This window comes from Branchiostoma lanceolatum, chromosome 18 (genome assembly GCF_035083965.1).
Source record: "Branchiostoma lanceolatum isolate klBraLanc5 chromosome 18, klBraLanc5.hap2, whole genome shotgun sequence".
Lineage (NCBI taxonomy): Eukaryota > Metazoa > Chordata > Leptocardii > Amphioxiformes > Branchiostomatidae > Branchiostoma > Branchiostoma lanceolatum.
In genome coordinates, this window is record NC_089739.1 from 8,902,759 (window position 1) to 8,916,959 (window position 14,201).

Below are 14,201 nucleotides of genomic sequence, written 5' to 3' on the forward strand. Positions count from 1 at the left end.
TAACAATATACCTTCAACATTGTTGAAACAAGTTTTGAGTTTTAAAATTTGCAGTGTGACTTTTCAGGGAACTATATCATTCTTAACAGTACCAAAAGAAAAATCGAACAAATTTGTCCATTGCATATTTTTAATAATTCTACAAAAAATCGTGACTTCAGGTCATACCTTATCAGTAACCTAAAAGACTTGATTAGATTAGATTAAGGTTTGAGGTTTGTTTATGTAATGCCTAAAGAGGTGCCCAGAGGATTTAAAAATCAAGCCTGGTTTAGACTTGTTGATTCTGATGGCCTGACCTCAGATTGTGGTGGGCTCTTTGGTCTGGGAATAGGTTTGCATGATCTTGTATAAAAGTATGCACTTGTCTTGTAATTACTGGGACCTTACTGTACATTTGTATTAGCTAGCCCAAATCCTTTCCACAACTTTCGGTCTAAGCCCATGGTCGGTTTCTATAGTCTTGTGCCACACAGTTCACTATAGCAGGAGCTAGCCCACTACGTATACTGGTAGTGTTATGTGCGTTCAACTACATGTACCTTATTCTTTCTCATATATATACATGTATCATGTATTGAGATCTAAGTGCAGAAAGCATGTACCATTTTTGAAGTCTTTTGTATAACTCAGATGGGTTTGAACTTATGTATATTACTACAATAACTGTACTAAAGAATAGTTTTAACCACAAACTTAAAACACTGCAATAACCACCTACTGCGACATCAAGTCCCCATGAAAATAAACGAACCTACAGTATTGAAAAACAAGCTTATCATTCCGTGTACAAACTGTACAAACGTGAACAGCACATGTTTCTTCTGTCTTCTTCATCAGACCAAACTGGAACAGACAGGCACAGGCTGATAACATGTCGATAGTTTGTCCAGACTTCCATGGCATCCCAGCGGGTATGTAGGGACTTTAGATGGTTACCAGCACCCTGATTAACTTATCAGAGCAACAACAGCGACTTAATTTAGAAGGCATTGTCAAGGGTACAGTTTTTGTTGGAAGCCGTTTTTTGGTTTCAAAATCTGTCATTATGATAGTGACGTTATTACTGTAACATTTATAAAGATTGTTGATCCTGCATTTAGAACTTTTATGTGTCATATTTCATGTACATGTACTGTACTTACATGTATCTTTATAAAAATTCTATTACAGTCTGACTCTAACAGTGAAAAAGAAAAACAGACAACTAGACCATAGCATGTTCAGAACAGAAGTTACAGAAACAGATAGTTCTGCTGCAATACCAAAGGAAACCACTAGGAGGCCCAAAATTGGCATTGACCTTTGTGTTCCCAGGACCGAACGACATACAAAATATCATACAATCCACACATAGCTTCTTGAGTTATGCTCGCCAAAGTATGCCAAAATGCAGACAGACCGACATACCGAAAACTATATCTCTCAATTCACAGACCAGCGCTGGTAAAACAACACCCAGGTGACTAACTGAAGGACACGCCCCTGACCTCACCTGACAAATACTAACCAGGTAGTGAACTGTAATCTGATCTATTAGTATTTATACTTAATTGTACTTTTAAAGTGTCACTGACATGTCATATTCCCTTGGGGTAGTGACCCACGGTGACCTTACAGGTACACATGTGTATCTATGTTGTACAACTATTTTATACCAGTAAACACAAACACATCTACATTGTTTGCATACAGGGTGTTTCTCTCTTTTTGTTGTCCATGTTGTGTGTATGTATATACATTACAAGCCATATAAATCCTACAGATAAATATAAAATAAGTTGAGGGGTGTATTCAATATGAGAGAAGCAAAGTCATAATTTTGGTATAATCTGTCAAAGTTTTATGTCCAGACGTTTTATGCCATATCAAACACTACCATACCATAACTGCTTTTTTCCTTAAAACAGTTTTCAACTTATATCAGTTGCTATAAATTGTAAATGGTATATTGGTAGTCATTTTTTCTTGGTCACACAAGCCCTTGTTAGATAGAGAAGCAGCAAGAAAAACAATATGCTTTTCACATTCATACCACACTTGTTTTCACAAGAAATGATGAAAGCACTCAACGTACCTGTCCATATGCCAGTACGGTCGCGTTATATCCCTCAAAACAGCCTTCGATGAGCGGCTGGATGCAGGCTTCATAAATCCTTTCCTGGTACGAGTTCGTATCGAACACGTAGTCGTACGTAAACGACTTATCCTTGCCCAGAGTTACCATGGTCTCGCCCGGTGGCACGTGCGTGCACGTCCGGCACATGTCGATCTTCTCGTTGGCGAGCTGGGGACGAATCCGCAGCGCCACGCGGACGCTGGTGTCGTCTGCTTCCCACGACATGGCGAACTGCGGTTACTCCAAGTTTTCTCGCGAATCGTTGTCTGGACTGCTACCTGAAAAAATAAATCAACAGGTCTAGCATGGAACAACCTACAAATATATGATGGGTAAGAGATATTTCGGACAAACATCTAAACAAGTTCAGGATTTCATAAAATCATTGAATACAAGGAAGCTGAATTGGTTGTGAATGTAAAACTTGATTCAGATCAAAACAAAACAACTTGCTTATTAAACCCACAAATTTGTGGGTTATAGATCTAGAAAACATGTCTCTCTCTCTCATAACTTTAGAAAGACATAAACCTTAAGATATAGACAAGTTCGGTAACTGGATTTCATAAAATCATTGAATACAACATTACAAGGTAGACGAATTGGCCGTGAATGATCTTGAACCTGAGGATATTATTATCCTGAGGCAGTTTCCGGAGTCATTTCTCTAATTTCCCAGGGCGCAGAGTATCGGACATTGATTAAGGAGGGAGACTGATTGAGTTACTTACTAATGACTTCCTTTATAAAATGAACAGTTAGGAAACAGATATTGAGATAAAACAGTTCAGACAGAACAATTCAAAATACTGGGTTGATCGGTGAATAATTTCATCAGGTTAGAGAATCACTGGATAGAAGGTTCACACCCAAGACATACATAATCCAACCCGAGGTTCATAACTAATCATAAGATATATTGACCACAAATATTTGGCAACAGACAGACACACACACAGAAACACACACACACAAAGTGAGACACAGTATCACACACACAAAGTGAGACACAGTGTCACACACACAAAGTGAGACACCGTGTCACACACACTCATAGAAACACACATATACACACACACACACACAAGAAAAAAATAACACGCCCAAAACAATACCTCCATTTTTTATGGAGGTAATAAAGTTACAGTAATGGAGGTAAGACAATCTGTTTTGTAAAGGATCCACTCAGACAGTTTCTTAATCCTGGCCTGGCGCCAACTTCTTCACTTGACCTTGGAGTCTGGGTGACCAGATTCATTGGTTTAGAGGTCAGACTCACAATTTTCTTAACTTCCGCTGTCACTAACCTTTTGTCACTTTCTTCAATAAACTACTGAATATTACATGCGCTTCCTAAGTGGAGTTTTAAATTGGATTGCACCTGATGTTGAAGAATATTGGAGAACGGAACTTGCCAATATCTAATAATTATAAGTTGCAATTTGTATGGTAGGGCTTTTAAGTTAATCAATAGAAAGATAGTTTTTGACAAAGGTTGGAGTTTTGTTTGATGTGATATAACCAGCTGACGCTGTGTGCCTGTGAAGCTTGTGTGTTAAACTGAAGGGCAGTCATAACAGCTTGTTGCAAATTGATTTAAGTTTGTTGGGGCTTAAATCTTGCTGCGAGAAGGGAAAGGAGGCCTTTGCAAATGTTTTAAGTCTGTGGTGCAAATGACCGGAGTAAGGTAATTTGCAGAACAGAGCATATCATATGTTTGCTGTGCGGTGAGGTTTCACCATGAAAATAACAACGAACATAAAAAAGCCACTGAAAACATTTCTGTATCTGTATCTGTATCTACACATTGTATAAAGCCGGTATAACCGCCATTCGGCCAAACGACCTAACTGTTTACTGTAATCAATGATAGGCTGAGTGTCATCGCAGTTACATGTAGTTCCAGGCTTTCCCTGGTTAGTGAATCAGAGGGAAAGCCTGGGAGGCTGGAACTAACTAGGATGACAATCAGGCTAATCAATTTGAGATCAGGTGGTGAAAAATCCCTCCCCTTTCACTATTGAAGAGTCAGTGTTTTGTCTGTGTGCATCTGTTCCAGCTTTCCCTTGCTTCATTACAGATTTAAATCAACCTGCGAGCACCCTGACTGAGTTCAGCCAGATGTGCCTTTCAAGTTAACCTTCTCCCTGCTGCATCTCCACATATATCAATGTAATTCTGGTGCCAACAGGCTACCCCCCCCCCACCACAGGGTGAAGGCTAATAAAATCAACCTGCTCAAGCCAGATGGGTCACAATTGAATTTCTAGTTCCCAGACATATAGCAAGATAAACAGTACCTACAGTCTTGAGATTTTACTTTAAACAAACAGGAAGAAAAGAATGTATATTGTGCTTTTGGTGTCACACACATATTACTTATTTGAATGAGTTGGTTACTCCTCGGTTACACCTACTCTCCAAGCAGAGGTTAGGATCCGGCTTGTTTTGGATGTGCCGGAGTAGACAAAAAGAAAACCAGTTGGCAGACAAAATGAAAACCTGACAAATTGAATGCCCAATAAAAACGACTAGAAATAAATACATACCAAGGCACACAAAAATTAGCTGAATGATTTCTTCGCTTATACATTCTATTAACACCAACTTTGGAAATCACAATAAAATGTCTGATTTTTTTAAAATCTGGAAAAACAATCAATACAGCCAAAAAAGTCATTACAATATTTATTTTCTCAGTAACCCCCCATGGGAGTGGGGTGATTTGTTTCCCCCATGATTACCCCTCCCCTTCCTTTGTTGATGTTGAATCTGTAGGGACAGATTAGTACCCAAATGGCAACATTATCAACTTTTCCCCATACAGGCCTTTGTTCTCTTGGTAAAAACCACACACAGAGAACAATACTGTTTCTCACTCAAAATTTCACAGTTAGAAAGTACATTTTTCAAAGGCTTCTTTTTTAGAGAATCGTGACTAATTCCACCAAAACAATCAAATTATTTTGTACACTACCCCCATTATGTAAAAATGGCTACTGTGGGAGGAAAATTGAAATGTGATACCTGGTTTTGTTTGCAGACACCACATGTGCTCATTCTTCACAATAAAGTGATACAAAATTGGTCTTATTTGATACAGAAATCGTCCAAAAAGTACACTAGTATAAAAGAATATTGTTATGTTTAAAATGAGAGAATTGACACAGTGGTAGGGAAGGGAAGGGAATCCATATACGAATGGTTTAAACGTGTTTTTGAAATATCACGTCTGTCGTCACACTGTGCTCGGGGAGGTCGGATGTATGTCGTGTTGGTAACGGAATAATACCAGATTTGTGTCGGTTTTTCCCTGCAGCTTTTACCGATGTTGAACCCGATACAGATCCAGAAATCAGGCTAAATCAATGGAGTTCGCCCCTTGCTTTCCCGATAGCCTTCCTATACATTACCGACGAATGTCGGGCATGTATCGGTTTTCACGCAAAAGGTCACTCGCGGTCATGATGGGTGTCAGGTCCCGATTATTACGATATTGTAGCAATATCTCGTCGGACGAGTTAGACATTTTTTTCCATTGTTTTCTAATTACCGTAAATTTTCATTGACATATTTTCGTCAAAAGGCAAACCAGGTCATTGAATTATTACCGTGTTGGTAGATAATTTTGTTTGTTTGTTTGTTTGGGGTCCTTTTTTTAAAACTCCGCCGCTATTGTTATTCGTGGATAGTTGACCACTACATTATGCTGTTTATAGCTACATCTCATGTATTCCATATTCGTCTTTTCAGATTCGTGACAACCGGCGGGCCAGTTATACCGGCCATGCTTGAGGATGGGGACGGACTTTCCGGACACATCGATTCATTTTAATAAAAAGACAATTGTTCATTAATTTATTCGTTTTGTTCCCGTTCAGTTTGCTTTCGTATTGATCTGTTTGTTTGTTTGTTTGCTTCGGTGTTGGTTTTTTTCCAACTGTTTGTTTCATGTCACTAACACTAACACCTGACGTTCCCCGGAACTAACAAGTTCGGAAAGCTAACATGAACTCACATAAAATTTTCACAAATTATATTCTATTAACAAAATAACAGTAATCACACTTGACACGGTCACAATAGATATGTAAAATCTGTTAAAAGCACGCTTACCATAGTCACATTAGATATATATAATCTTGTTGGCGATCATCGTGCAAATACTAAGCTAAAACATTAACAGATATAGAGATCATGGCAATCAATGTAACCTTTTGGCTCATTGTTGCATCAATTTTAGAGTTCTGGGGAAGAAGACCTGTTCGTGCCTCTTCGTACGGCTCAACGGTACTTTGTTGGCTGAAGTTTGTCTTAGATCGTACTTAGTGTCTCCGGATTTCACAAGGAAGTGCCGGCAGGGGTGTGTTTCGTCCGCCACCACCCTACCGAACTCACGCACGGATGCCTCGCGTCTCCGCTTCTCCAGGGTTGGCAGCTGGTCGGAGGGGATTCCAATAATCCTGCAGCAGGTTTTCTGTACCTTCTCGACCTCGTCAGACAGCCCACGAGGCAGTCCTCCCCACACCGGTGAGCCGTACTCTAACACAGGTCGAATTAATGTTGTGTAGATCTGAAGGAACTTGAAGTTGGTCCACATCAGTTCAAGCATCGAGACGGATTAACCACCATCGGCTGCATTTTTCCGGACCACGGTAATTTAGTACGCTGTATGTGAACAACAGAAGAAATACTGAAATAATATGATAATGTAAATTGCTGAAATAAATCAGGAAATACAATCAAACTACGAAATGAAAGTTGCAAACATTAAGAGGGATAACGAACTTTGTCGATGCAACTCAGTTGTCCAGCATCCGTAACTTTCGTCTTGCCCGTATAAATTTCTTGTCACCGACGGCAAACGAAGGACTACTGAGAAACGAATGACTACTGAGAAGAAAAGTATTAGTACTCCTAGATGGTAACCGGGGTGTTATGATGGTCATATCAATGAGGTTTTATCAAACATTCCATTACTTTTACTGAATCTCGCACTGGATAAGCGACTTTATTTGTAACGTTCAAAACATGCTGCGACTTGACTAGTGACTACGGGATTCGGAATTATATTGTCAATTTATTTTCATGTAACGAATATGATTATGGAATATTGAAATATTCCTCCCAGTTTTACTGCTGATTCTTGCCACAGTTCAACCAAACACTACGTAGCGCAAAAATCAAAAGTACAGCGATTTGGGCCATTAGGAGTTGACGGCTCCACGAACAATTAAAAAAGAACGTTTGTTCACAAACTGTTGGGATGTTTTCTAGTTTCAATAAAAATGCATCGCCATTGTTTCCAATTGCAAGTAACAACCAATTTTTGTTTTCTTTTCCAGTGTCCTAACCAGGCTAGGAAAGATATCTGATGATGGCTCACGTGCTTTGTTAGCGTTGGCAAAGACGCCGTCAGAACAAAACGACGTGTCAATTAGTAGAAGTGCAAAGACAACACCCAGAGACCTTTATCAAGGAGCAGAGGTTGATTTAAAAAAATAAAGAATAACAAAAATTTAAACATGATAATATAAACATAAGATGATGAAAGATAAAGAATAAATTAAAGTAATGTTGACTGTAACAGAGAAAAATAAAACATAAAAATGGATCGTTGGACTTGAACCTGCACATATTGCCTGCTTCGGATTGATGGACAATAACACTACCAGGTGAGCTATCAGCGCTGGTTACAATCACGCTCGTTATTTTACGTATATGGTATGGGCACTTGTCGTCTGTTAAAATGAAATCGCGTCAATTCTTTATATTATCACTTTGTTAGCGAACGACATATTATCACTTTGTTAGCGAACGACGACCAACTAATATTTATTAATGAAACGAAATGAGTGACATGTTAAAATAGAATTGAAGAAAACAAACAGAAACACGTAACGTTCGACCGTAGAACAATGCAAGTATATTCATTACGGACTGCAGCTGCGGAACCCCACGTGATGGGCCGTTTGTACTAAAGTGGTTTGAGGGTATTGTTACCCCGCCGCAATATTTAGCTCACCGCTATACGCCGCTTGCGTTTGCGAACAAATGGCTGCCGTACGGCGCCGCGAGTTGCAGGTTCGATCCCGGGTTTATGCTTCCGCGTCCTTTGACATGAATTTCCATGGTTATTAAGAATTTATCGATGTTTCCTCGATTATAATATCTTAACTATGCTTCCCATACTTGCCGATTACAGACTTCTACGGAAATATCGTTCCTTTCAATATTTTATTTTTTGCCGGTTGTAATAAAAGTTTTATTGACACAACAAACAGTACAGCGAGTTCCGCACGTTCTACTAAAAACTACGTACAAACTAAGTCTTGTAACTAAACAATAAAAGTTAACATCCGTAAATGTCAAATATGGTGCTGGAGAACAGCTGATCGATTATCGTCTGAAGTTTCCTTTTTATTAAGCTGCATGCCGCGACGACCACGTGCTTGTCTTTCTGCTGTCAATCATGCAGTGTCCTTGGTAACCAGTAAAGCGGCTACACGTCAATCAACGCCGTTGCCATGGTTTCATCCAAGCCGGGGAGTCCCCTCCGCCGTCTTTGTAACTTGTTGCCTTGACGACCGGCATCGGAAGTCTGTGGGAAAAAGAAACGACGTATTACCGACAAATTTGTCGGGAAAACATGGGTTTCTTATCAGGAATTTTGAGACCATCGAAAAATTACCGTGTGTATGTCGGGAAATGTACATCGACCGATGGAACACCGATGGTGCTCCGACCAGCCTAAAATGCGGGGGACAACTGTTAACGTTTCCCGATACATTCCCAGAGAATTGTGACTATGTATTCCCGACATGTTTCCCGTGTATACCCGACCTCCCCCAGCACTGTGTCATGATGATATAAAAATCGTACACTATAGTATAAACGTAGAAAGGACGAATTACTTTCTTCAAAGATCTACAAAAATAACAGAAAAATTTATAAGACATCGCTATAACATTGTCGTCTTAGGTAACGTTACAACATCTAAAGAAATTCAACACTTTTTGTTGTGTTATTTTTTGCCAGTGACGCAACTCGACAACAACGAACCGATTTCTAACGTTACACTTCCAACGTCCGGTTTAACCGTTTATATTCCAAGAAAAATATCTTCGTAACAACGTTAACGACAAAGAACGAACGCAAATATTGCCGTGTCATTTGTAAAATCTTTTGTCGTAACTAGCCAGGAAAATAATATATCCACTTCACTGCCTCGGGCACACGTACACACAGAAAAGGGCCGGTCGATCGGCCACTTTCTTCATATGGCCCGGAGCCTCTAACGTTTAGTCTACCATAAACTACGTAAACATCGGAAAAACAAGCGTCATATCTTCCTTTAGTTGAGAGAAAGCTTCCCCGATACGTCCCACAGAACGTCCAATACTTGTACCCGACCGTAACCCCGCCAAACTAGTGGGAAAAAAGCGGAGAAAAGTTATCTAGTTTGGCGGTGAGTGGGAGGGGGGCGCCCGACTTGTTCTTACCTGCGACTCGCTACAACCACTTCGGCGGCAAATAGCCCGCTAGCCCGCATGGTAAACCTTCTGTCAGTCTCCAGTCGGCTTCTTGTACCTCCAGCCTAGCGAAAAGCGTGAAACAACAAGCAGAAATCCTCGCGGAGTAAGAAAAACAGAGGAAACTTGCCGACTGCGGCTACAAAAACTGCCCGCTCGGCACGGAATGGAGAAGGTTGGGGCAAAACCGTCGGGACCACGTGACTGCGATACTGGCTTCCCATTGGCCAGGCGTTTCAGCTGGTTCGTTCGCGCAAAAATTCATTTGCCACTTTTATGACTTTTTTTATGGCTGAAAGTTTTTATGTTGGGTGAAACAAATATTAAAGATAGCATTAGATTGAACTTTAAAGCAGGATAACAGCATATACGCATAGAAAATGAGAGCAAACTTATGAAAATTAATTCATTGTGGAAAAGTCCCGATCGACCGAAAAACTAAAAAAGACCAAGAATCAACAATATTGTCGAAAATGATAAGCATAAAACTTTAATAAGTACAAGTTCATCGCATCGAAATATTTAGAGAAATCATATTTCAAGAAAAAAAGGTTATTGTATTCACCTATTGGATCAAGCCAAGGAGGTTAAAATAACCCCCTTGATCAAGCTCAAGTATTGATGGAGAGAGAGAAGCAACGTTACTTTTAGGTTTTCGATCAAGAAGTGGCAATATGTATCATCGATTCTTTCATGGATTTCTGGGGCTACATTTCAGAATGCTGGACTCAGTTTTGCAGAAACAAGGCCAGACAGAAAAGTTGCAAACGAAGTAGTGTCAGTGAGGACATCTAGTGGTCAGGCTATAAATCGCAGGATTACCAAGACTTGTAAGACGAAAAATTATCAGCCTGCGTTTTTTATTAAATATTCCAATCTCATAGCTCTACTTATGCAACTCATTACCTACCTTTTGTGGGCGGTCTCAATTTTTTTGCACATGATTCAAAATCAAGTTGGGCACACAGAATGCATTATTAACGTTACAGACAGGCAGCAGAATGTCTAAAAATCACACATTAAGAAACAAACAAAACAACAACAAACAGCATACATTTACTTTCAAATTTTTAGATTTTTTAAATTTTTCTCGGCCAAAATGATGACCTACAGTGACCTACATTTTGACCTTATGTGAACCATCAGGTGTATCAACTTTGACGTTTGACCTATAACCCGCTCTCAGCTTGCCCGCCATTTTACAAGTTTGGGGTTGGTACAATATTTCCTCAGGTCGTCGGAGATTTTCAACACATTTTGGAAGATTCTGTTGAATTTAAACATGATAAGCCGATAGGTAAGAATGTAATTCACTGTTCACGCCTTCTAGATCATGCTAATACAGTGCAAGGAGGTTATATAACCTTGTAACGTTACAGTGCAGTGCTAACATAATTTGCCATGATGGTGTTTTGAAAATGTGGGTTGTTGTTGTATGAAGACAGTAACGTTACTGATACTAGTATTGGGATCATCTTGTTTTGCTCTTTTTATCTTGTAAGGAAGAAGAAGAAAACTATAGATTTTCCCCCTGTATTTCCCACTAGAGCCAGCACCTATTCTTGGATGTCCTGCCGAGAACAATACAACAAGATAAACAGCTCAGAACTTCCAACAGCAGACACGACAAGACAAGAGGACAGAAGAAAGGACGGTTTCAGTTGTTTAAGTCTTGCCCAGAAAGCCTAAACATATCTGCTTGTTCATGTCCATACAAAATATGTGCATATGGCATAACAAACTATAAAATATGCAGGCATGTGAGAACTGTGCTATCAAGAATTAGGGGGAAGCACACACAGTACAGCTAATATGTCTAAGCCATCTGTAAGTACAACTGGAAAACCATACAAATGTGATCAGTGTGATTATTCCACACCAAAGAAGTATGGCTTAGACAAACATGTGAAGACGCACACTGCAGAGAAACCCTACATGTGTGAGCAATGTGGATACAGAGCAGCCAAGAAGTATTACCTTCTAAAACATCTGAGAACGCACACCAGTGAGAGACCCTACAAATGTGACCAGTGTGACTATGCTGCTGCACACACAAAAGCCCTAAAGGACCACATGTTGAGACATTCTGTTGAGAAGCCCTTTGTGTGTGATGAGTGTGGCTACAAGACAGCCGTTAGGAGTGACCTGTCATCACATATGAAGAGGCACAGTGGTGAGAAGCCCTACAAATGTGACCAGTGTGACTATTCTGCTGTAAACAACTCAGATATACACAAACACTTCAGACTTAGACACTCGGGTGAGAAACCCTACATTTGTGACGAATGTGGACATAGGACAGCAACAAAAGCTCAACAAACCCAACACATGAAAACACATACTGGTGAAAAACCACACAAATGTGACCAGTGTGAGTATTCTGCTGCAACAAAGGCCCACCTGGACAAACATATTGCAAGGAAACACACTGATGAGAAACCCTTCCTATGTGAGGAGTGTGGATACAGGACGGCTGTTAAATCCGACTTGGCCGTACATAGGAGAAAACACACAGGAGAGAAAGTCCGCAAATGTGACCAATGTGACTATTCTACTGCACGGAAAAGCGATATGGATCGACACATCATACAAAAACACAAGGGCGAGAAAACCTATGTGTGTGTGTTGTGTGACTACAGTACCGGTATAAAACCTTACCTAACCCGTCACATGAATATACACAGCAGTGACAAACCTTACAAATGCGACCAGTGTGACTATTCTGCTGCACTGAAATACAGTCTGAAGAAGCATGTCATGACCAAGCACACAGATGGTGCATGTACAACCAATATGTATAACCTATCTGTAGATCCAGAGGTAAAACAATACAAATGTGACCAGTGTGATTATGCTACATCAAAAAAGTACAGCTTAGTCGAACATGCGAAAATACACACTGGAGAGAAACCCTACATGTGTGAGTGCTGTGGATACAGAACCATCCAGAGGTGTCAGTTACTGAGACATCAGAGAACGCACACTGGTGAGAGACCCTACAAATGTGACCAGTGTGACTATACTGCTGCACAGTCAAATGCCTTAAATGCACACAAGTTGAGACATGCCATAGAGAAGCCCTTTGTGTGTGAGGAGTGCAGTTACAAGACAGCTGTTAAGAGAGACCTGGCTATACATATGAGAAGGCACATTGGTATGAAACCCTACAAATGCCATCAATGCGACTATTCTGCTGTACAGAAACATGATGTGCAAAAACACATCATGTCCCAACACACGGGTGAGAAACCCTATGTTTGTGGGGAATGTGGACATAGAACAGCTACAAAATCTCAACAAAACTGTCACATGAAAACACATACGGGTGAAAAACCACACAAATGTGACCAGTGTGACTATTCTGCTGCACAAAAAGCCCACCTGGACAAACATATCTTGAGGAGACACACCAGTGAGAAATCCTTCCTATGTGAGGAGTGCGGCTTCAGGACAGCTGTTAAGTCCGACTTAGCCCTACATAGGAAAACACACACTGGAGAGAAAGTCCACAAATGTGACCAATGTGACTATTCTACTTCACGTAAATGCGATTTAGACAGACACTTAATAGTAAAACACAAAAGACCGTCTGAGAAACTCTACGCTTGTGGTGCATGTAGATACAAAACAGCTATAAAACCCTACCTAACCCGACACATGAAGAAACACAGCGGTGAAAAACCTTACAAATGTGACCAGTGTGACTATTCTGCTGCACAGAAAGGTAATCTGAAGAAACATGTCATGACCAAACACACTGGGGAGGAACCCTAAGGTGTGGGAAGTGTCTAGATCTATAGATATGTGCACAATGGCTGATAAAATTGTCATTTGTGAGGTAAGGTATTTATGTGAAAAATACATTGGACAAAATGTGATCATTGCAACTATTGTGCTGCATATGAAAGGCGACATAAACCGAAACGTATAGCTAAATGCACTGGGGTGAAACTGGAACATATTGTTTGTCTCACCTTGTTTTAAACTCATTGTAAATAAAAATTACTTCAAATCATCTGTTCACCCCCTGGTCTTTTTTTTAACAAAGCTTTATTCTCTGTTATGTTGCTTAGAAGTTAGATAGACTAACCTGTGTTTGTATATCGGTTTCTTGTCATTGCTATGTTCCAGGTATTACATACTTGATTTTGTTGATGTAAAGCCACTAGATGGGTTGAGGTCTGTACTTCTGATATTCTTTAACATTGAGTTCATGAATGGAAAAATACATACACATATATATGAACACATGCACTCACATCATATGTGAAGGTGCACTTCTTGAAATATTCTCTTTCAAAGTCTTAAACAAAATCGTCCGGTGCAATTCCGTAAAAGAGCTGCTAGGAGGCCCAAACCTATAATGTAAATGCATTTAAGTTTCCATAGTTTTTATTTCGCACTAAGGGGAAAATTGAGTGTTCGTGGTGGTTTTAATTTTGCAGCATTGCTATTGCCATATACTGCTATGGTATTGGACAAAAACATAAATTTTACACGTTATTTCCGTATACAATATAACTTAGCAATTCAACCAGTCCTCTGAGTCT

General features: G+C 39.9%; 2 protein-coding genes and 1 long non-coding RNA gene across 8 annotated transcripts in view; 1 reads left to right on the top strand and 2 right to left on the bottom strand.

Annotated features, from left to right (window-relative positions):
• LOC136423843 (kinesin-like protein KIF21A) overlaps positions 1-9,845 on the bottom strand; it is a 48,058-nt gene extending 38,213 nt beyond the window's left edge. For 4 of the 6 annotated variants that reach the window (XM_066412199.1, XM_066412198.1, XM_066412200.1 and 1 more), the window contains exons 1-2: positions 9,622-9,844; positions 2,078-2,397 (exon numbers count right to left, since the gene is read on the bottom strand). In XM_066412199.1, coding sequence (XP_066268296.1) covers positions 2,078-2,344 — 267 coding nt within the window. In that variant the 5' untranslated portion in view covers positions 2,345-2,397; positions 9,622-9,844. Of the gene's footprint in view, positions 1-2,077; positions 2,398-9,621 lie in introns of all 6 variants that reach the window. The other 2 variants (XM_066412196.1, XM_066412197.1) reach the window with 1 other exon arrangement.
• Positions 5,964-7,909, bottom strand: LOC136424258 (uncharacterized). Its single transcript, XR_010753845.1, has 2 exons — positions 6,908-7,909; positions 5,964-6,787 (listed from the first exon to the last, which is right to left on the bottom strand). It is a non-coding gene; the product is annotated as an uncharacterized lncRNA (long non-coding RNA).
• Positions 9,846-11,431: 1,586 nt separating the features above from the next.
• LOC136424263 (zinc finger protein 845-like) lies at positions 11,432-13,666 on the top strand. The gene has a single exon (XM_066412795.1). It carries the CDS (start codon positions 11,464-11,466, stop codon positions 13,423-13,425), a length of 1,962 nt encoding a protein of 653 aa, XP_066268892.1. The 5' UTR covers positions 11,432-11,463; the 3' UTR covers positions 13,426-13,666.
• The last annotated feature ends 535 nt before the right edge of the window (positions 13,667-14,201 follow it).